The sequence below is a fragment of the Lycorma delicatula genome, chromosome 2, assembly GCF_047948215.1.
Source record: "Lycorma delicatula isolate Av1 chromosome 2, ASM4794821v1, whole genome shotgun sequence".
NCBI classification, from domain to species: domain Eukaryota; kingdom Metazoa; phylum Arthropoda; class Insecta; order Hemiptera; family Fulgoridae; genus Lycorma; species Lycorma delicatula.
The window spans coordinates 224,713,595-224,739,403 of NC_134456.1; the positions used below are offsets into that span (position 1 = coordinate 224,713,595).

At 29.9% G+C, this 25,809-nt stretch overlaps 1 protein-coding gene across 1 annotated transcript in view; it reads left to right on the forward strand.

Moving 5' to 3' along the window:
* Positions 1 to 24,707, forward strand: part of LOC142320078 (uncharacterized) — a 72,134-nt gene extending 47,427 nt beyond the window's left edge. The window contains exons 6-9 of the mRNA XM_075357752.1: positions 4,852 to 5,852; positions 10,521 to 10,739; positions 15,874 to 16,119; positions 21,663 to 24,707. Coding sequence (XP_075213867.1) covers positions 4,852 to 5,852; positions 10,521 to 10,739; positions 15,874 to 16,119; positions 21,663 to 21,829 — 1,633 coding nt within the window. The 3' untranslated portion in view covers positions 21,830 to 24,707. The remainder of the gene's footprint in view (positions 1 to 4,851; positions 5,853 to 10,520; positions 10,740 to 15,873; positions 16,120 to 21,662) is intronic.
* Positions 24,708 to 25,809: the final 1,102 nt, after the last annotated feature.

A 25,809-nucleotide genomic window follows, 5' to 3' on the forward strand; every position in this document is an offset into this window, starting at 1 on the left:
AAAACGCAAGAGCAACGTTCTCACCTTGATATACGAGGAAGGAGAGTTACCGGAAGCTGTACTCATATAATTTGATGGTGAGACTATCGATCTTAGAATGAAAGATGTGGTTGCGTAGCACTTCACCAGGTTGTACTACATTACAAACGACAAAGGGATACAAAGATGTCAAGTGCAGAATGCTACCTTTTAATATTAAGCTGGACTGAACTGTTCACAAATTGCAGGGTACAATTATTGACAGGCCAGTGATAGACCTCGGCAAGAAAAGACCTCTTAGTCGAGTTAAAACTTTAGAGGACATCACCTTGTCCGATTTGGATATAAGTAAGTTATTAACTAGACCATATGATGAGAAAGCTGTGACAGAAATGATGGGGTTGCGTAATCTATCAAATTTATTTATAGGTTTCATTATTGTGAATAGACATTTGGACAAGGTTTATGAGTACATGGTTAAAAAAAGTGTTTATAACACTATAGAATATTATTTATTGCAAAATTATAATATTTAACTCGCTTCATAGAGATTGATGTCGGTTGGGAGGTTGTATGAATATTTATTTAATATAGCAAAATTATAATTTATTACTGCATAATATAAATATTTATATTACAAATTTGCAATTATGGATAATACACTTTTTCACTATTTATATAAATATTACATGTAAGTTTAATATTTATATGCAGTTCATAGGAAAGTACCCAAGAAAAAGAAAAAGGAATGATTGTTTAAGGATGAAAAATAGAGAAAGAAACGCCATGAATATTTCTATGGAGACTAAACAACGGTAATATAGACTGTTTTTAATATCCTAGTAATACAGGGAACAGAGCAACACGGTACTGGTAGAGCAGTCAGTGGCTAAGGGTGATGAGATGTTCGGTTTTTTTGGTATTTTTCCAAAGATTATCATCGGATTTGGTTAAAATTTAAATGGGACCATTCCGAAAGTATATTCTATCGATTAAAAAACAAAAAAAAAACATCAAAATCGAAGATAGTCGAAGATATTGCGTAACATAAATTAAAATAAAATACAGTGGAATGATACCTTCTGCTTTTTTGAAGTGGGTTAAAAATTATTAAATCTTTACATAAAATTCAGTTATTGTTAAAGTTTATTGTCCAATATGAAATTTTAAATATTCTCTGTCATTATTGTGGCATAAGTGGTAATTATATTTCCTGTATTTTCTTCGAGGTGTGAATCATTATAAGGCATAATAAGGCAAACAATCAATTATATTAAACTGAATCTATTGAACTGGTTTAGTTTTTCCTGTTTTATATTGCATTATATGTGTTGCTGGTGAAACTGACAAACTTCAACTATCTTATTACTTGTAATAAGATAGTTGAAGTTTGTTTTTTACAAAGTTTTACTTTGTTTTTTTATAGTACATGAGGCACTGAATCTTATTGTAAACTGTAATAAATCAAGAATTTCTTTGGATTTTATCTTTATGGTAAATTGAACCTTGCCTACTTTCAAACAAATTTGGCATGACTGAAAAATCTATAGCAAAAAAAAAGATAAAATAAATTTAGTACCCAGTTACACAATCTTATTAGAAAGATTCTGCAAGGTAATAACTTAACAGCTTCATACTTATCCACACCTTCCATTGCTTTACTATTATTTTTTATTATTACAATTATCTTTTTCAATATAAATTCTTTCTTTCTAGTTTCATTAGTTTATTTTGTAATTTGTTCTACAGCCTACAAAATTTGATACAACCTTTAGTCTAGTTATACACACATTTCAACTACCCAGTAGCATCTAATTTTGATGTTATAAATGAAGCACTTTTTTCTTAATTTCTATTAAAGTAGCGCCAGGACTATAAATTTTAATATCTGGTCCAAGCTCAGTTATAATACGTTGTTAGTAAACTCAAATATTTGATGATTAACCATATGATATGAGAATCATTACATCTTGAGTTATTTCTATCAAACAGACAAGTAAAAATGATGGGACTATTAATGAGTTCTTGAATTACTTCAAATCAGTACTGTTAGGGTTATTGGTGTAAAGACGGATCTTACTATACTGCTAAAAATTAACTAAAAATATCAAAGGCAGTTACAATAAAAGAGCCATCCTCAGGAAGGTCTCCCATCAGTTGATAGTTTCTACAACTAGTGAAAAATTATATCGAAAGGAAATGTTCATCAAATCAAGATAATAAAACTATAATGAGCTACAATAGTTATAATTACAATATATAATAGTTATAATAGTAAAATATAATAATTTTGAGTAAAAAATTTGGATTGTAGCATATCAATCAGTGAAATCAAATCTGATGGTTTCATGGAAAGAAGAAAAATTTATCAATATTTTATGTCATCATCCTCAACCAAAGAAGTATTAACTACAAAAGTTGAATGGCAAAAGCTTTGATGTTGCTGTTGAGCTATTCTGATCAAAGTGCCAAGTAAAAACATGGGGATATTAATGAGTTCTTGAATTACATCAAATCAGTATTGCTAAGATTATGTTGTTATTGGTATAATGATGGGTCTTATAGTACTTCTAAAAGTAACAAAGTAGAAGTAAAAAATGCAGTTGCAATAAAAAAGTAAATTTTTCAGAAGGTCTTCCACCAGTTGTTAAGTTTCTACAGCTAGTAAAAAATTCTATCAAAAAGAAATTGTCATTGTATCAAATTAATAAAACTATAATGAGCTATAATAGTATACCTTTGAGTACAAAAATTTGAATTGTAGCATATCAGTGAGTGAAATCAAATCCAATGGTGTTTTAGGAAGAAGATGTAATTCATCAATATTTTATGTCAACATCAACCAAAGAATTATTAACCACAGAAGTTGAAGTTTAAAATTTTTAATATTTAAAATGGAAAATTTCAAAAACTTTGTAAATTATTATAAAAAATGATGGATACTGGCATGTGATTTGAATGTGCACATACCTATTTCTGAATGTTCTTGTTTTACTTTTGTCAAAAGAATATATTTCCAGGAACAGCTTGGGCATTTTAATAATATTAGGTAAAAAAAAAGGTGCCTATTGGAGTTAAGATTGTAGCACTGGGACAAAAACGTGAAAGGGTTCGACTAGCTATGGTTAAAAAGCCTTTATGCATTTATGATTTCCATTTAAATTATTTAATATTTGCCTAGAAATTTTTTGTTTTGTATTCTATGTTTATTTTTAAATTATTATACTTGTTTATTCTGTAAATTAAAAAAATAAATTGAACTAATTATTTGAATTTGCAGAAAACTTAATAACGAATAAATAAATAATAATTTCCTAATTTAAAACTGTATTCAAAGTAAATTGTCTAGTTTTCCTCTGTAACATTTTGTTCATTATTAGTATTTTTCTACCAGCTGGCTTTCAGTTAAAATAGCAGTTATGGATAAATAGCTAAAATATTTCAATTGGTAAGGATAAAAGAAAATTTTGAGATAGTTTGTATTGTAGAATCAAAATGAGTAGACAAAAAATATCCTGCAACAACTCCTGAACAACTCTCTCCTCAACAACTAAATTCACTGTTGTTATTTTAACTAAAGGTCAGTTAATGTAAAGAATCATTTCACGAAACAGATGATATTATTGTGAAATAAACAGTTAGTTGAAATAATAGTAAGCATAGTACAGTTTAGATCATAACAGAATAGATCAGATTCATTCCCTTAACTCCAATTTTTTTTAAAAATATTAAGTTAAAACAATGAATACAGTTTTGGGATTGAGTGACCTTAAGAGTTTAAGAGAAGTTCTTTGCTGATATAGTTATTACACATTTGCTATTATAAAAATATCATTTTAATCAGATAAATAAATACTTGTTGATAGAGCAAATAAATAATGGTGGAATATATAAGAAATTATATAATGGTGAAATTAACAACTTTAAAATGAATAGCTTGCACTTAAAAAAAGATTTCAATTGGAAATTGTGACAACTTTAAAATTTCAATCTTAAAATTAATAGTTAGAATTTTAAAAACAATGCTTGCAACTTAAAATTGTGAGATTGAAAATTAACAAATAACTTAAAATAAAGGGATTCCACTTATAAAATGCATACTAAAAAATAAAAAGTAAAACAGTAATAAAAAATAAACATTGAATATGAAACAGATATTTCACACCAAATAATGCAGAATTTAACAGCAAGTATTTAAAATTCAAATCTTAAATTAATAGTCTTTTTAGTCATAGCTAGTCAAACTCTTTTATGATTTTGTCCCAGTGGAACAATCTTAACTAACTTCAATAGACACCTTTATTTATCTAACATCGTTAAAATGCCCCCAGCTGCTGTTCCGAATATATTCTTTCTGCAAAAGAAGTAGAAGAACATTCAGAACTAAGCGCTACATTCAGATCATATGTTATTATCCATAACTTTTTATAAGTTAGAAAATTTATGAAATATTTTCATTTTAAATGCTAACATTTGTGATCTTCAACTTCTCTGTTTAATACTTTGGTTGATGAGTTCACATAATATAAAATATTGATGAATTTCTTCATGTAAAATTTCATATTTGATTTCACCCACTAGTATGCTACAATCCAAATTTTTGTATTCAAAGCTGTCATATTTGCATATGATTATAATTTTGATTTTAAATATTAATTATGATTGTTTTCTTCCAACAGTTTCTCCAAGTTGTAGAAACTAGCAAAATGGAAAGTGTTCTTGAAGGGGTGTGTTTTTCTTTATAAGTGTATTTATTGCTTCTAGTCCATTATTTTACATCCTTCTTTCTGCTCCTTTTATTTTATCCTGAAACAATATGACTAAATATCACTATTACCTGAAATAAACTCATTTTTATTTGATTTTCAGAAGCACTATGGAAATTTTTTCTTACACAATGGAGATTTCTTGGCTAATTACTGCAGTTTTAGCTATTTTAGTTATTTACTGTATATATCGGCTAAAAGACATGCATATTAATTATTGGAAGAAACGTGGAGTTCCTGTTATTTCCTCTGCAAACCCAATCACTGGATTCATGACAGGTTTATTATTTTCTCGTAAATCATTCTCAGAAATGTTGAATGAAATGTACAAAAGTCTTGAAGGTGAGAAATTTGGTGGATACTTTCAATTTTTTACACCAACACTAATGGTACGAGATACTGAATTAATTAATCAAATTCTAATTAAAGATTTTACACATTTTGAAGACCGTGGACCACCTCAGGAAAAACACCTTGATTTATTTGGCCTCAATCTTAGTAATCTTTGTGGTGATGAATGGAGAGCTGCTAGACATAAATTAACACCCACATTTACTTCTGGTAAATTAAAAATGATGTTTGAACCGATAAAAAATTGTAGTGAAGAAGGAGTATTGTTTCTGAGAAATAAAACAGGACAAGATATAGAAGCGAGAGGTCTTATGGGGAAATTTATTATAAAAATAATTGCAAGAGTAGCTTTTGGTTTAAACATAGACACATTTAATGAAAAGGAAGCGACACAAAATAAATTTATAAAAGCCACCACAAATTTTTTTAAACCATCCCTGAGTCTCTCACTGAAATTTTTGATTTCAACTTCTCTTCCAAAATTTCGGAAAGTTTTTAGATTTAAGCTAGTAGATGATGAAATCAATAACTTTTTTAAAAACTTGACAAAAGACATCATAAATCATAGAGAAGAAAGTGGTACAAGAAGAAATGATTTTCTTCAGCTTATGGTAGATGAAAAGAAAAGAGAACAGGGGTTACTAATTAATGAAAATAATACTATTTCTTGCAATGAGTATGAAAAAGAAGATATAGAACTTTTAGATCAGCTTAAGAATATTCCAACTTCATGTAGCAGTTTATCTGGATCATATAGTAAGTACGATCATATATCAGTTAATAAAATTAGAAAAATTAAATTATGTTATTTTAATTACATATCCACCATAATAGTAAGAAACCATCATTACAAAAGAGAATTTGGTTTTTTATTAACAATATCAACATTTATTTTAGAATTATTAAAATTAGAAAGAATTAGGAATGCATCTCAAGTATACGAAAAATAATTAAATGGGAACTGCAATTCATATTATTTTCAAAACTCAGCATTTATTTGATTTATGTTATCATTCGTACCGTAACTATAAAAGATTTTTTCAAATTCTGTCTTATTTTTACAGAAAATATTATGTTTAAGATGTCACAAGGAAATGAAGATACCTTTTCTTGCCTAACCAATTCAACTTCATTTACACAACACTTCTTTTAAAAACTTCCATTATCCAACCAAAAGTTTCCAAAAAAACAAATCACCAAATCAGTACACACAAACAGTAGTTCCAGAAAAAGAATGCATTAGCTATAACTGTGAAGTGCTCCTGGTGTACCTTAACATGTGTAATAATTGCAATAATGGCATAGATGAGTAATATTTTAATGTTATTAGCATAAAAATTTAATCACTAGTAAAATTTGAAAATTTATTCTTTAATCTGGTATATCCTACAGTTAGATTTCATTTTATTTTTATCTTTTTATTGATGAAAAATACCATGTCTGACTGGGATTCAAACACAGGACCTCTGGATGAAAGGTCGAGCTGCTACAACTCTGTGATGGAGTGGTAGTATAAATCAATTCATAGGATTGTATATAAAGATAATAGAATAAAAATAACAATACTAGTTTTGAAAATCTAGATGCCATGTCTACCTGTAGATGCAAAAACCATATACAAGCAGTATGCACATGATAATTTTTGAGATGTTAGATCTCACATAGAAGCAGAGATACTTTGTTAAATTATTTTATAAAAATAGGACACACATACAAATATATTAGCCACATACAGGTATTAACATGAAGATTTTACAGTATATAAAGTCACTAAGTCAATTCAAATTAATTTCACTAAACCAGCATAAACAAAGTTAACATAGATGAAGTATACTATTTGACCTTATACTAAATGGATAATCTGTTGTTTTGCATCATCTTTGTTATGACTGATGCATCACAAATACCAACTGAAGACACAAGTGACACCTGTCAGAGTGTTGCTTTTTTCAAAGAACAGTATCTATTGTTCAATTGGTCCCCGTGGTCTACAAAGTGAAGTCTCACTTTTAGAACTTGCAGTTTGATGAGCTTGACATGTTGATAAGCAATAATATATTCAGCTCACTAAAAAGAAACACTTCTTCCTTCACTTTATTTAACAACTTTTAGTGTTGTATTTTTAGTTCTGTGTGGTAATTTAATACCCTGCCTCTTATTTTTGGAAATGTCTTTATCACACTCTAGAGAAGGGGTATCTTACGTTAAGTTGCCTACAATTGTTTAATTATACATTAACAGGTATCATAACCACTTGGACAAGCAACACTAACAGCTTAATCTTAAGATAACTGGAAGTGAAATAAGATAGTAATCTTGAAAAGATCTTATAAAAGCAAGTTTACACTTAGAATTAAGACATCATTTTTAATCTATACAAAACATCATTTTGACGGGCTGATATGGTTCTCCTCCAGCATCTCTTTTACCAGCATTCTCGTATATTCTATATGCCTATTTTGGTCATTAACCATTTTGCGTTCTCACTGGTCTTAAACTTAGTTTTCCTCTATTTAGTTATTTTTTTCTTTTTTATATAACTTGGGCACTAATGTTCCTTTGTTTATTATATCTAAATCTAGAATGGGGAGACCCTAACAGACAGCTGGAGCTGTTCACTATGAGTACACATCTAGCCTATTAGTTATAACAATAGCTGTCTTTCTTTCTGAGATCTTTTCTCCTTGGAATGATGAATCACATAGGTTGCATATAAACAGCACCCCCTACTCCTTAACCAGATACAAATCTAAATTCATATATATATACAATTCTGTTCAGTGGAGTAACATGAATGGATCCATTAAGGTTTTCATTAAAATTTCCAATTGGTACCTCCAACAGTTGAAATGAAACAGTAAATCTATCACTTATAAAAATATATTATATTATATTGAGTTCTTCTATCTAATTAAATAATATACCTGATCATAATTGGAATCATCAGTCATATAGTAAATGTAGTATAATATGATGTAGTTTAACATAATATAGTTAAAATTATATTGTATGCCTGATAATACCTACTACTTCAACCTGGATCTATTAAATCACACAAAGTTTTGAAAATTTGCATGCTGTTGAACATTATTTCTAGTAGCATGTATTTTCCTATGAATATATTGAAATACAGTTTTCTCTGAAAATTCTCCACCTGTAATCAAACTTGGTTGGTTACAACATTGATTTTCACAAAACCTGCATGATGAACCATCAAAAATTCTCATCTTCCATGGTAATAAACCTTTTAACAAATAGTCCATTACTAACCACTTTTTAGAAAATTTCTTTGAAATGTATTGAATGAGATGAATCATTCAGTAGAGTTAAAGTGATACTGTACCTGCCTAGTATGTTTTCAATGTAAATAAATATTATATGAAAGAATCTTCCAATTGATTGGGACATATTCGGACAAAACACGTAACACATCGTCAGACAATGAAAGTGCAGTTTACAAACTGAAATTACCATTTTTCTTAGCATATAAATTAAAATCCCACAATATCTATTCAAATTTTGCCCAATACTCTAAAATAATCACACTCATGTTTGTTGCTTGTCTTTATTAGTGGCAACATTGCTGTTTTTAGATCATCTGGTTATTGAATTTCATTGATTAATTCCATAACTTTATACAGTACCGTCTCCAAAGATAATTGTTGAATCTTCCAGCATCTATCCTGGTATATCATTAAACTCACTATATTTTTAATTCATTCTCAATTACACTTAAACATCTGGAATCTCACTCTTCTCCCTATTTTCTAGAATTTATTGATTCTGTCTTAATTTTTTTCAATTATTTTTTTTTCAATATATCCCAATATCTAGCTCTCATTATAATCTAATGTTTGTTTATGGTAATAATTCCTTTCTTTTATAATCTTCAGTTTTATTTTTTTGGTTTTAGTAATTTAATGAATTCTATCCACTTTCTCTTCTTTCATTGTTGATCAATTATTATTAACTATATACAAGTACGACAAAATGTTTTGTAATGTATGATAATTAACTTTAATATAGATAATAATTTAGTACTACAATACTTCTGTGATTAATATGCAAGGTTCACATAAATTATTCAGGCTATTTTAGGGGAATAAAAAATGAACAAAACAATGTAGCATGGGTTTATTTGTTTCAAACATTAGTATAGATACCAAGAGTTGCTCATGACCTTGAATAAACATGCTGACATGATGTAATGACAAGGGAGATCGTCAGTTGAGCAATGGCTGCCATGTAAGAGAAAGCAATGTTTGTACTATGGTTTCATGAAAGCAGATCTGCTATTACTGTTCGTAGACATTATCATTTAAAATAGAGCTGTTATCCTTCTAATTAAGACTCTATTAATAAAGTTGGTGTCAGTAGTTTAAGGATGCAGGAAGTGTAATTCACAAAAAAAGTGCTGGCAAACCTTCAGTCCCCAAGGAAGTTGTGGATCGAATAAGAGAAACATTTCTGAGAAGCCTAGGTGAAGCGAATCGTGCAAATTTGGGAGTGAAAATAATGAAATCGAGAATTGTGATGATTCTACAAAAGCGCTTAAACTTCATGCATACAAAATCCAATTGGTGCATGCAATTGAAAATGACAATAAACCATGCCATTACTGTATAGCTGTGAACATTTTTGATAAAGTGAATGAAGATAAAGCATTTTTAAATTAAGTAATCTTCTCTGACGAAGCTACTTTCCATGTCTCTGGTCATGTTAACTGTCATAACTGTAGGCTTTAGGGTAGCAAGAACCCTCATGCTGTTAGACAATCAAAATGCAATAGGCCAAAAATTAACGTTTAGTGTGTGATCACAGCTTATGAAGTGATCCAACCATTCTTCTTCACTGAGCCAATGGTTACTAGCGTTAGTTATCAAAACATGTTGCAGGAGTATACAGTACCACAAACTGAACTTCTGCAACCCGACATTTGCATTGAACAATATGGTGCACCATCACACTGGGTTTACCTGTTAGGGACTACCTATATGAACAATTTCTTCAATGTTTAATTGACTATGATGGACTAATTCACTGGCCACCACGCTGGTTTGTCAAAGACAGGGTGTAAGCAATGAAGATTGTCAACTTCAATGAGCTAAAAAGAAAAATCAAAGGTTTAATTAATGGAATAACTCCAGATATTCTTCATAATGAGTGACATGAAATTGAATATCATGTAGAAATTCTACGTGCCACAAAAGATGCTTATATGGAATTTGCTTGAAGTTAATAATTATTTTAAACAAAACTGTTTGAAATGCCCTGTTCAACAATGAAACATTCATGTAAATACATTGCTTTGTTATTTTATTCTAGACATCTAAAAGTGCTGAATAATTTATGATGACTATATTTACTATATTTTGTACTACAAAATATAAATATTTTTTTTTTAAATTTATGTTTTTTTTCCAGAAATTTTTACTGAAGAATTTATAACTTCACAGACGTTTTTATTTATAAGTGGTGGAAGTGAAACAACAGCAGGTTCACTGAGTTTTGTTCTATATGAACTGGCTGTGAATCAAGATGTTCAAAAACGAATAAAAGAAGAAGTTGCTGATATTCTCTCATCTCATGAATTTAATTATCAGGCTATTAAAAAGATGGCATACTTAGAACAAACAATTTATGGTACAAACTTTAACCTAATACTAATAAGTACATGTTATATTTTTGAATTTTTTTTTTTTGTCTTCAGTCATTTGACTGGTTTGATGCAGCTCTCCAAGATTCCCTATCTAGTGCTAGTCGTTTCATTTCAGTATACCCTCTACATCCTACATCCCCAACAATTTGTTTTACATACTCCAAACGTGGCCTGCCTACACAATTTTTCCCTTCTACCTGTCCTTCCAATATTAAAGCGACTATTCCAGGATGCCTTAGTATGTGGCCTATAAGTCTGTCTCTTCTTTTAACTATATTCTTCCAAATGCTTCTTTCTTCATCTATTTGCCGCAATACCTCTTCATTTGTCACTTTATCCACCCATCTGATTTTTAACATTCTCCTATAGCACCACATTTCAAAAGCTTCTAATCTTTTCTTCTCAGATACTCCGATTGTCCAAGTTTCACTTCCATATAAAGCGACACTCCAAACATACACTTTCAAAAATCTTTTCCTGACATTTAAATTAATTTTTGATGTAAACAAATTATATTTCTTACTGAAGGCTCGTTTAGCTTGTGCTATTCGGCATTTTATATCGCTCCTGCTTCGTCCATCTTTAGTAATTTTACTTCCCAAATAACAAAATTCTTCTACCTCCATAATCTTTTCTCCTCCTATTTTCACATTCAGCGGTCCATCTTTGTTATTTCTACTACATTTCATTACTTTTGTTTTGTTCTTGTTTATTTTCATGCGATAGTTCTTGCGTAGGACTTCATCTATGCCATTCATTGTTTCTTCTAAATCCTTTTTACTCTCGGCTAGAATTACTATATCATCAGCAAATCGTAGCATCTTTATCTTTTCACCTTGTACTGTTACTCCGAATCTAAATTGTTCTTTAATATCATTAACTGCTAGTTCCATGTAAAGATTAAAAAGTAACGGAGATAGGGAACATCCTTGTCGGACTCCCTTTCTTATTAGGGCTTCTTTCTTATGTTCTTCAATTGTTATTGTTGCTGTTTGGTTCCTGTACATGTTAGCAATTGTTCTTCTATCTCTGTATTTGAACCCTAATTTTTTTAAAATGCTGAACATTTTATTCCAATCTACGTTATCGAAAGCCTTTTCTAGGTCTATAAACGCCAAGTATGTTGGTTTGTTTTTCTTTAATCTTCCTTCTACTATTAATCTGAGGCCTAAAATTGCTTCCCTTGTCCCTATACTTTTCCTGAAACCAAATTGGTCTTCTCCTAACACTTCTTCCACTCTCCTCTCAATTCTTCTGTATAAAATTCTAGTTAAGATTTTTGATGCATGACTAGTTAAACTAATTGTTCTGTATTCTTCACATTTATCTGCCCCTGCTTTCTTTGGTATCATAACTATAACACTTTTTTTGAAGTCTGACGGAAATTCCCCTTTTTCATAAATATTACACACCAGTTTGTATAATCTATCAATCGCTTCCTCACCTGCACTGCGCAGTAATTCTACAGGTATTCCGTCTATTCCAGGAGCCTTTCTGCCATTTAAATCTTTTAATGCTCTCTTAAATTCAGATCTCAGTATTGTTTCTCCCATTTCATCCTCCTCAACTTCCTCTTCTTCCTCTATAACACCATTTTCTAATTCATTTCCTCCGTATAACTCTTCAATATATTCCACCCATCTATCGACTTTACCTTTCGTATTATGTATTGGTGTACCATCTTTGTTTAACACATTATTAGATTTTAATTTATGTACCCCAAAATTTTCCTTAACTTTCCTGTATGCTCCGTCAATTTTACCAATGTTCATTTCTCTTTCCACTTCTGAACACTTTTCTTTAATCCACTCTTCTTTCGCCAGTTTGCATTTCCTATTTATAGCATTTCTTAATTGCCGATAGTTCCTTTTACTTTCTTCATCATTAGCATTCTTATATTTTCTACGTTCATCCATCAGCTGCAATATATCGTCTGAAACCCAAGGTTTTCTACCAGTTCTCTTTATTCCGCCTAAGTTTGCTTCAGCTGATTTAAGAATTTCCTTTTTAACATTCTCCCATTCTTCTTCTACATTTTCTACCATATCTTTTTTACTCAGACCTCTTGCGATGTCCTCCTCAAAAATCTTCTTTACCTCCTCTTCCTCAAGCTTCTCTAAATTCCACCGATTCATCTGACAACTTTTCTTCAGGTTTTTAAACCCCAATCTACATTTCATTATCACCAAATTATGGTCGCTATCAATGTCTGCTCCAGGGTAAGTTTTGCAGTCAACGAGTTGATTTCTAAATCTTTGCTTAACCATGATATAATCTATCTGATACCTTCCAGTATCGCCTGGCTTTTTCCAAGTGTATATTCTTCTATTATGATTTTTAAATTGGGTGTTGGCAATTACTAAATTATACTTCGTGCAAAATTCTATAAGTCGGTCCCCTCTTTCATTCCTTTTGCCCAGCCCATATTCACCCACTATATTTCCTTCCTTGCCTTTTCCAATGCTTGCATTCCAATCTCCAACTATTATTAAATTTTCATCTCCCTTTACGTGTTTAATTGTTTCATCAATCTCTTCGTATACACACTCTACCTCATCATCATCATGGGCACTTGTAGGCATATAAACGTTAACAATCGTTGTCGGTTTAGGTTTTGATTTTATCCTTATTACAATGATTCTATCGCTATGCGTTTTGAAATACTCCACTCTCCTCCCTATCTTCTTGTTCATCACGAAACCTACTCCTGCCTGCCCATTATTTGACGCTGAGTTAATTACTCTAAAATCACCTGACCAAAAGTCGCCTTCCTCTTCCCACCGAACCTCACTAATTCCTACTATATCCACATTCACCCTATCCATTTCCCTTTTTAAATTTTCTAGCCTACCAACCTTTTTTAAGCTTCTAACATTCCACGCTCCGACTCGTAGAATGTTATTTTTTAATTTTCTGGTGACCCCTTCCTTAGTAGTCCCCACCCGGAGATCCGAACGGGGGACTATTTTACCTCCGGAATATTTTACCAAGGAAGGCGCCTCCATTGTTGCTATGTGAAAATGCAGAGAGCCACATTTTCTTGGAAAAAAAGCAGCTGTAGTTTTCCATTGCTTTCAGCTGCGCAGTACTCAGAGGACTGAGTGATGTTGATACGGCCGTTTAAGTCATTGTGACTCACGCCCCTAACAACTACTGAAAGAGCTGCTGCCCTCTTTCAGGAATCATTCCTTAGTCTGGCTCTCAACAGATACCTCTCCGATATGGTTGCACCTTCGGTCCAGCTACTCTGTATCCCTGAGCACTCAAGCCCCCTCACCAACGGCAAGGTCTCATGATTCATAGAGGAGGATTTTTGAATGTATACTCGTAAATTGCTTTAAATTTCACCACAAATAATGGCAATTGAACTGTTTATAATTAAATAAGATTCAAGCATTAAGAATTATTTATTAATACGTAGCAGTCATTAGCTAAGCTTACACATTGTCGCATATATAGTCAATCGCCATATCATTTTCTATACTGTTCGAGTAGTAGTTGGTAAAATATGGAGGATATTCGTCTTCCATATTTGGAATGACGGTACGTACCGTCATTCATTTTTTTTTACAAACAAAAGGAACATTTACATCTGAGATCCACCATTACATGTGTGTAGTTTACGGTAATAATAAAATGAACGGTGATTCTGTAGAGCTGGTGCAGGAAATTTAGAGAAGACTGATCTAATGTGCATGACAAGAAAGGAAGGTAATATTCCATTGTGAATGGTGTGCTTGTTGAAAAAATTGAACATGCTGTTCATGATAAAAGCCTCTTCACAATTACTGCTCTTAGTGAAAATTTTCCTCAAATTTCAAGGTCCATTCTTTACATAATTATTACTGAGTGTTTGTAAGTGTTGTGCGCAGTAAAAACAAATCAAATTATAGATAACAACAAAATGAAAAGAATAAGAGCAACATTGACTATTTGAAGATCATCATGACAAAGGAAGTGAATTTATTGTCACTATTGTTACTGGAGATGAGAAATGTTTTTCATTCATCAATATTGGAACAAAAGGCCGTTCCAAACAGTAGGCACAAACACACATGCGCGCACGCGCACTCACTCAACAAACCCAAAATATTCAAGCAAATCAATCCTAGCATATATTTGAATTTAGATGGTGACCATGTCAAATATAAATATGTATTATAATGTAACTTTTATAAGGTATCAATTTTTTTCAGTTTATTTTGCCTATCTTTATTACTCAACCAAAGATTAATTTATAAATAGCCATTAGATAAAAAAAAAAACTATGTTCATAAGTGTAATGCATATTTACAAGCAAGTAATTTTATGCTGACATGAAAAATGACTTCACATACACGTATTTATTAAGTTACAAGGGTGTATCATATTACTAGTCTATAGATAACAAAAGGAAGGATTATCAGAGTGTTTTCATGTGCAGTATTTTTCCAATGCAAGATATGTTGAATATGTAAGAGAATTATTTACCATTTTGAAGTATAGAAGTCTAGTTTACAAGAAGACAGGGGTGATTTCTAAACATTTTCAAATGGTGAAGGAAATAACTTATTTTAAAGAGCTTTTAAAATAAAGTACCTGCATTTAAAGTTTATTTATTTATTTTTTTTTAATTTGAAAATATTAACAAGTAAAGTTAATTTGATGAAGTTACAATTTTATATATCATAAAATTCACATCAAGAAATCAACAAATTTGTTTCTAAAATACAATGAGAAAGATTAGTAATTTAATTTCTAGGGACTTGTTAACATAACTAATGTAATAAGTGGTAAATAGTTTGGTGAGAAGGGTAAAATACATTTTTGTATTATAAGAGAATAAATAATTGAAATAAGAGATAATCAATTTTGTTCTATATTTTTTTTGTAAAATAAGTTATGCTATATCAGTTGCTTTATCCAGGATAAAAAAACAGTTTTACATTGATTCCAACATCATATATTTGAGGTAAATGACCCATGGGAGGTTTATTTTACAGTAAAGCATAAAGTTGAAAGCAAATGGTGCAAAAGAGTAACTTATTAGTAAGTTTGTAAGTTTTATGTTCATTCTGACTGTCATCAGAAGGAAATGATGATCAACTGATTAATAACACATCATTTATTTTATTTCAGAAACTTTCCGCTTGCATGCAGTAGCTGGGGTATTGGTGAGATATTGTACAAAAGACTACAAAATCCCAGGTACTGATGTAATTATAGAAAAAGGTAGCTCAGTGATGGTTCCTGTAGCTTCCCTTCAGAGGGACCCTCAGTACTTTCCTGATCCTGAGAAGTTTAATCCTGACCGTTTTGAAGATATGGATGCCATTCCAAAGGGTGCTTTTTTCCCATTTGGCTCTGGACCAAGGATTTGTATTGGTAATAAATTTATACAATATCTAATTTATAAAAAGATTTTAGTATACCTGTTTAGTGTGATTAAAATTTATAAAAAATCACAATAAAGTCTTACCAAACATCTTACAGCAGATATGTTCTTGTCAAAGAACATGTACATATATGATATATGTCCATATAAGTTGAACTTTATATTTGGAAGACCGAATATTATGTTCTCACTTGGCTTTAATATCTATGATGAGTATATTTTAACAGATATGCTTTTCATCTTCAATTGATGTGATCATATCAGTTGCTATTTCATTTGTATAAAAATGTGCTTGTGTAAAAGTATATTGTAAGAAGATTTTTTAATAATTATTTGTGTTTAGGATGTTATTTGAGTTGTGGGCTGAATTTTGTTTTTATTCACTTAAATAACCTCTTATAAAACATTTAATTTTATTGGTCAAAATCCATTACAGGAACACAATGCTTACGTAATTAATTAGTTAATTCTTAGATGACGCCACTGAAACGCTACATTGAAATAAGAATAGTGTAGGTTAAGTTTCGTTAGATTACATTTATAATTTTATTTATTTATTTTCGTATTTCGATATTGCATTTCAGTGGCACTAGCTAAGAACTAACAAATGAAAGCGTTGTGGGCATATAACGGATTTTGACCCTTTTATTTTATGTAAAAATAGATAACCATTTCTATGTATGTGAAAGCGTGTGTGGGCATGTACATGTATATGTTGTGAATTAAATTTTTTCACTTGAATATGTAATATGCAAGTGAAAAAAGGTTTTCTTGCAGGCACTAGTGCAGGCATAGATATATATAATATTATCAAGATATTTCAAACAGAGAGTTGCTTTGTTTCTAATAATTAATTAATTTCCATTCATGAAAATACTGGTAGATACAACCATGCATTGGCACACATATATGCATATTTATATGTGTATTTTATATGTGTGTTTGAGTACACACACGCGCACATGCACACTTTTATATATGTTTAATAATTATATCTCTTTTGAATGAGATTTATAATTATTTTTTCATTAAACACTATTTTTACATTAATTATCTTGTTATTATTAAAATCAGTTTGATAAATATTGCATACATTACTATGAAGATATTTTTTATTCATACATTTTATTATTTTTATTTATTTTTTTATTCCTTCTCAGCCATTGACTACTTAAGTCATTAGCCCTCATCCAATAATTTAACACAAAAACCATTACTTATGTCATGATCAATCATTCTTGTCATTATTTAATGTTATATGTTTCTGCAAAAGCTTCATCAGTTTTAAAATTTATCAAATTACCTGTTCTAAAAAGGTTGTAATGGTCCCTCATCAAAATAAAGAAGAAAACATCAATATAAACACATTTAATGAGTAACTTCAAAATAAATTCAAAACAGAAATTACAGGGGCTGCAAAATATGAAACTGTAAAATTAGTCATTACAAGGCAGTAATTAATATTTGACACATTACAAAAAAGTTATTAATGTTCATAAATATTCTAACAAACTGTTTCTATATAAAAATTTTAACATTTTCTTTCCAGGTTTCTTGCCCTGTCTCAAATCATATTAGGCTTCACCTCTTAAACCTACCCTCATTCTGAGGTGTAGATAATTGTTACCCTCCTCAACAATATGTTTTACTGTGAGGAATGCATCACAGTTAGCACAGACAGGTAGATTGTTACCAGTTAATATGTACAAAGAAGTTAGTTTGGACTGATAGATTGTTATCCTCGTTAACAGCATATGCTCTCTTTTGTAAAATTTGTATCTGACTTCCATTTGAATGAAGTATTTTTTATTACATTTAATTTGATTGTCAAATTCTTTCATTCATCACTCCAACCTCTCTTTACAATGATGGTGTTATCGATTCTTAATATCATGTATTCTAAGTGGTATTCCATCTTCAATTTCTCGCGCTGCTGCCAATCTGGTTGCCTCATCTGTGGTTTCATTACCAAGGATGCATGCAATTCTCAGACTTCATGTAAATTTACACCTTTGCTGTGCATTATTTAGATAGTAAAGAGTGACTAATAGATCAAAGTATCTGATTAATAGAACGCATTTTGTAAAGCCATTATTTCACTCAGAGAATCAGTACATATAACAATCCCTTCATTGTAATGTGATATGAAACCTAGAGCTTGATTGATACTGTAACCTGACTGAATAGAGACTACATGGTATTAGTAAGACCTCAATAAGGTAAGGTGTAAGTATGGTTGTAATTTTTATATTTAGATATTAGCTTCATAATCTATTCTGAATGATACATCAAGATATATTCACTTTCTATATATTACAGAGATCAGTTCTTACCATAAGTTACCATGAGAATAGCTATGGGGACTTTCTTTTTTTTTAGTATTAGATAATTTATAATTTATTACGTAATAGATTAAGTAAAAAATTAATAAATTTAATTGTGTAATAATTTTTTTAATTTATTACGTAATTTATTTAATAGTATTTTTCCTTTCACTTAAGGAAAATATTATTATATGTATTTCCTCATAATTTTTGCTGCGTGTTGGTTTTGAACAGGTCCTACATCTTTCCTTCCCTTTGGCCAGTCTATGTCTAAAAACAGTTTGTAATTCAGGTGAGTTTTAAATGACTTAATATGCATTGCATATTTCAGTATCTCTCTTCTATAACATAGGCGTAATATGCCTGCTTGAGAAAGGAGACTTCGTACTGGGTTTGTTGGAAACACTCCTGTAACACACCGAATTCCTGCATGATGTTGATCTAACTTTTTCAGATGACGTGGATAAGTAAAAAACTCAGCTGTAGTACATTCTGGACTGTAAGTTGTAATTAGCAACTTGTATAAGTTCTAATTCTGTAGAATTTCTTTGTTTGAGCTCAAATTAATATGTTTTATATATATATATATATATATGTATAAAACATTATATTTAGGGTTTTTCTACATTAGGACATTGTTATTCTATTCGACATAAGTTCAGCACAATAGATACCTGTCAAATGTAACACCTAAGAATTTCACATTATCTTTATATCTTATTTCATTCCTACCTAAATAACGTGTTGGACATGTATGTGCATATCTATAGAAATGCACACAACATTTCTTTTCTAGTGAAAATGAAAAACCATTTCTTTTACCTTCATTTACAAGATTATTAACCGGTGACTGTAGTTTGTATTTTACTATCACATGGTGATTTCTCACATAGAACACTACTAAACACTGCTATCCATATGGAAAAACTTTTACCAGCATCCTTGGCTAAGCAAGGAAATAGCCTATTTACGGCAGTATAAAATAGGGTTCCACTTAAAGGTGAACCCTGCCAGACTCCAGTTTTAAAACTCTGGAAACAAATGTTTGATTCAAATCTCGTACTTTAAATGTACGATCTTGTACATAATTATCATTGAAAATTGGTAATTTATCTTAGAATCCCCAATCATATAACTGCTTTAATATGCTATCTCCAGGTCATATAAAAAATTTCTCGAGACCTAAGAAAATGGGAAAACAATGATTCTTTAATAAAAAAACTATTTAGTATAAGATTTTCTAAGTTCACATTTTTGTCAATTTTCGAGTGAAACTGCCAGAACCCTGTTTGATGTAATAATAACCATCCACCACTTTCTAGAACCCGCAAGGGTCAATAAGTTACCATCGACCCAAATATTTTACCAACAGTACATGACAGAGCTAGACAGACCTAGAATTCTTTCTTAGCAGTGGAGCTCAATTTTCTTATTATATATGCTATATGCTGTCTGGCTGAATTGCCAGACGGCATATACCGGCTGTTGAATTGCTGGCATTTCCATTCTTTCTTTGTAAAGGTAGCAATATGGTTAATGACATTCAGTCCTGAAATTTATCTCCGGTTCATTAGTAGCTTTATATGCCTGAAAATTATCATCATAATTTTCAGTCAGGGTTGTTGTTTCATACTGGTTCACTAATACATCAATGATGTCATTCGGCAAATCAGTATTTTCATTATAATGTTTAATAGGTGGGTTTCAGGATAGAAGACAGACCATCCAAACTATGCTTTAACTTTTTTCCAGACATCTGCTAGAGTATTTTTCTGGTTATAGATAAAACATATTTGTTACAAAATGATGTCTTTTTACCATTTACTCTTCTAGCAGCAGCTCTACATTTCTTAAAGGTAATTAGATTTTTAAATGTTGGAGAGCGTTTAAAGACAATGTATCTACTCCTTCTCTAGGTTCTATATTAGGAAGTTGATCAAATTTAAATACATTGTACTCTTATTTGGAAGTTATCATTTATATTTAAATGTATTTCTTCTACACAGGTGTAGATTGGTTTTAACTTTTCAATAAGAACTTGCAATTCTGCTGTATGTCATTTGTGTCCATTTATATTCTACTAAAATACTGAACCGTACTCAGGGTGCATAAAATTTTATCAGCATGGTTTGCCCTTAGGTCAACCTCTCTCTTATTTCTTTGATCCTCCTTTATATTCTCATCATCACTATAAAAATCTGTTGCTATTGAAGAAAGTTCACTGTCACCCCCAGTATCTTCAACCACAGATTCAGTGGTTTCTGTGGAAACGATGGGGAGAAAGAGTTGAAGGTGATAGACAGTATCTCTGTTGGGATTTCTATCCTGACAGCGAATGGGACCAAAAATAATGTGCCTCCCACCACGTGTTGATTTCAGTGAGTAATTACATCATAACTCTGACTCTGATTAGTAACTTGATTTCTCTGAGATTTAAGGTTCCTCTGGAACTTTCTCAGTTTCAACTTTATAAGCAGCCCAGTGATTAAATACTGTACCTCAATATAATATATTAAATTGTAATACGATTACAGTTCTAATTTAATTTAAGCTGTTTCCAGAAATTTTATTTTTCATTTTTTTACATAGAGGTTTTGGCAAAGTATCTTCTAAGGTCTATAAACCCCAGCGTAGTTTTTGAGGTCTTACAACCCTGAGGGATTGGCAGTTGTTTCAGGATATTATTTTTTCTACTAAGGTACTCAAAAGTCTCTTAAGCGATATAATCAATATTGGTTTTCGGAAGCCTTATGTTAGGTCCAGAAAGAATCATCTTTTTTTTTTGGATGCATAACCAGCTTTACTGTTTCCTTTGTCAATTTGCTTTGGGAGAATTAATATTTATCTTCCAGTTTCTGTGGATGTTGTAGGCAATTATATTTCATTATTAAGTAAAGCCATTATATCTATAAGTAATAGTAATCTGTCGCATAATTATTTAAAATTAGTACAGCTTGTTCATAAAAAATTTCATATTTTGTAGAATATGAAATATCATACCCATGTGTGTGTGCATGCGCACACATATATACTTATTTTCTTCTATCATTTTCAAAATATCTATGAAACATCTGAAATGCGCTAATAATGGAAACAAGTTTTTAATAATAAAAATATTTAGAATTTCAATCAATTAAATGTAATTTAATGTTTAAGTATGGTCAAATTTACAATGTCAACTAATTTTTTATTTTTCAATTTTGCTGTAGCCATGAGACTAGCAATGCTTGAAATGAAGATCATATTGGCTACATTATTACTAAACTACACTATAACATTAAGTAAGAAGACCAAGTTACCTTTGAAAATCATGAAGAATTCCTTCCTAAATCATGTTGATGGTGGAATATGGATAAAGTTTGAAGAAGACAAATGACTTTTTTAATTTTATTTAGTAGTTACTATTTTTTAGTAATGTTTAAATTTTGAATAAAGATGAAATGAAATTACAAAAAACTGAGTTAACAAAATAAGGCAAAGGTAACTGATAATATTTAATATGATATATCATTATTCTTAAAATATATTAATAACAATATCTGTGATTAAAGATAACTAGTGATAAACATTTGTATCTTTGGCAAAATTTAGAATGTAAAATAAAATATTTTTCCTATAAGTGTTTTAATCAAAATCTCCAGTTCTTACATTCTAAAAGGTGATCAAACTTTGTTATAGCACACTTTAACAACAATTCTAGTCAGTGAATGTGATTTTTAAATATTTGTGTTTAAGCATCAATTTTATGGTTTATATATTTATAAAATTATAACACAGAAAAACCTTCAAATGAACACATTTTTAAAACACTATCATCTCATAAATTTGCAAATAATAAAGATTTTTCAAAACTACTATTTTGACATGTGATATAATTTCAAATTCAAGGTGAATGTTCTCATAAGTAGTGTCCATTAATGATTACAACTATAATTTTCAGTAATAATAATTTTCAGTAAATTAATTTTTTTTATGATTTATTTTGATCTGCATTCTTGGGTTTAGTAATAATTTTGTTTTTAATCCAGTTCATTCATCAGCAACCATGTCAATCTTCTTTTATTCAGTGAAGGAATCTAATTCTTCTTTTATAAGTTAATTTTCTGAAATTTATTAATTGTAGACTTTCTGATGTTCTGATCATGTTTTTCTAATAATTTTCCTTCATCCCCACATTCATACATGAGACCATTCCTTTTGTTATCTATGAGTATAGCTTGCCATTCATGAAATGGTACTTACTATTATTATGTACTGATCCGGATAAAATATTTATTTATTTATCTGATGTACTTTTCCTACATTTTACACAAATTTCAAATTTGATTTTCCTTTTTTTATGTTTCTCTAGGTTTTAGAAAGCAAATATATAAAATAAATGAAACAACAAAACAAAAATTTGCTTGTTTTCTCCTTGGCTACAGCTGTCAGCAGTTATATTTTCAGTTCTATTCTCTTTTCATAATCAAAACTTCAACTCATATTTCATTTTTTATTCAAGGTATACCTAATTCTTTAATAGAAAAATATGAAATGGTTTAACATAATGATTAGTAAGGATTATGGCCATATTCATGATGGTTAACTGCTACCATTATTGGTATAATATTATTGAAGAATTACTTTTTACCACCACAAAGATAGTTACAGTTAAGTAAAATGGTCTTATCTTAAAAAGAAATTAAGTTGGTAGGATCTATCATGACTAAAAAAAATTAAAACTTAAATGTAAACTTTTTTTGTAAATATACTACTGTTTTTTAACTGATCATGAACATTTTTGAGAAAGTATAGATTTGTTTTTGAATTAGGTTTGATTATGCACATATTTTAATGTAATGTAGTAATATAATTAGAAAAAAATTAAATAAATATTTTAGTAATTCTCATATTTATCATGGACTCAATGGACTCTAGCATAAAAATACTTCTTACTAAAGTAACATTATTTTATTTTGAAATAAGATTTTGGTGGTCGTAAAATTAGCATTCTACTATTATATTTAATGTGCACTGTTAATAATTAAAAAAGAAAATTTATTTACATTTATACATATTAATACTCATACAGCATATTTATTTTAAAAGAATATTTTAACTCAAAATCTGTCATGTAAGATCATTTATTTCCTCACACTGGTGCTTTTACAAACATATGTAGTTTTTTCTTCAAAATCCCTGTTTGAGTGTATGAAATTAATGTACTACATGATTCATATCATTTATATTTTTAATTTTTAGTTGTTAGAAATATTTATATTTAATGAAGAGTTGACATGCTGAAGATAAAACTATATTATTTCTGAAACTTATCCACATGAAAAAACTCATCAGTAAAATATATTTTCTAACAACATTTATATTTATTTTTCCAGTAACATTATTACTGAAAGCCTAACTTGTTCAGATACATCATTGCATTCTTGCTCACTTATTCACTTTTACATCTACCTCAAATTTATTTCAAGATAAATAGATACTTTATGCTCAAGTGACACCAGTCAAAACATTAAGAAAAACCACAGAATTTAATTTTGTAATGGACCTTATTCAATGCAAAACAAAAACAAAGAATTCAAAACATAATTATTTGGATGAGGTAAGTAGCATTGTCCCATGAAAAACAATGATTAAACCTGGTTAAGTACAACATACGAGTATTAATAAAATGTACTTTTAAATGCTGTAAAAGAACACAAATGCATTATGAAAATCCATAGAGCTCTTATTGTAGCGGTTATCAACATTTTTTTTACCGTTCATGTGAATCATAGATCAGTAGCATACCACTGAACTACAACTAAATTTGTAACATCTCATTAAGATACTGATAGTTTTACATTTCAGAATAGTAAAGCAATAAAAAATTATAATCATTTTTGAAAGTATTTATTTATTTATTTTATAAAACAAAATCATGTATTACAATTTTTTTATTAATTACAGATTTTTTAATCATTTTTTAGAAAAATATTTATTTATTAAGAAATGTTACATTACACATTTACTTACATTATTATGTAATAATACTCCTGAAGACTAAAAATTCAGTGAGAAAGATGATTCTGCATCGTTGAAACAAGTGAGGAGATTTCTTGTTCAGTTAATACTAAGCACAAATTTTGGTATAGGTTAACTTTATTATGAAATTTGAAACTTATTTTTTATTGTCACCATAGCAGAAAATCGAGTTTTATAAAGATATGTGATAGAAAATGGAATTAAAAATAAATTGTTTTCTGGGCAGCAATGGATATTCATTTTTAACTTTTTTTTATAAATGCCTTCATTTTGTCTTCTACTGAAAATCGATTTGCTGGTTTCATCTTGCAATCATAAATTTAAGTTACTGAGGTGATAGAAAATATGTGATAAGAAATCTAGTGTAGTAAAGCACAGTTTATCTGCAGATCACACCATTTAAAATTTGTATCCATTAGAAAAATCTGTACCTCTGAATGTAGCTCAAATAACCTGCTTAGCATTTTTCCTTTGGTAATATATTGAATTTATGAGAAATTCCTCTACAAATGTCACCTTGATTGAGTGTACAGAACTAGCTTCTTCATAGATTCTACTATTTCAAACATGCTTAAACTGAACTCAGATCGCATGACAAAATATTAAAATACAGTGAACTTGCTGAAGAGTTAAATGGAATGTGGAATCAATTGTAGTTCAATTTCAAAGCATTGCTAATAAATTTTTCCACAAAATATCATTAGAAAGAGCAGAACTTACTCTCCACAAAGCAACACAATTAAAAGAAGTAAACATCAATGGTAATGAAGTCAATAATAATAACCCAATTTAAATACCTTGGAAAAGTAATAACAAACAACCTACAGTAAAAAATATCCATAAATACAGAAAAATTTTTCCACCTGAATGTAAAATCAAAGACAGACTCCAGAAAACTGAAAATATAATTGAAAAACTTGCATCAACAAGAAGTACCACAAGTCGAGCAATGGCGGATCGTACCCAACAAAGTCGTCTATGAAATGTCAGAACCCATCACTGATTCAATGTGTAAGAGGACACTAGGATTCTTTGGATACATCATGAGGATGCAAGATTCAAGATTTCTGAAACAGTTGGTATAGTACAATCTCGACTCGAAAAACACTAACACAGGATGCAGATGGATCACAGAAATAAGAGAGAATCAGAAGGAAATTGGCCTTACACCCACCCAAAGAAACCAAAGACAAGATAAAAATAAATGAAAAAATCAAGGGCAAAAACACTTGCTCAGACTCACAAGAAAAAAATAACAACACCAACATTATCAACACCAGAAAGGTTAAGGAGATAGGAATGTATGAAAATGTATTGGGAGGATTGCAAAGCCTG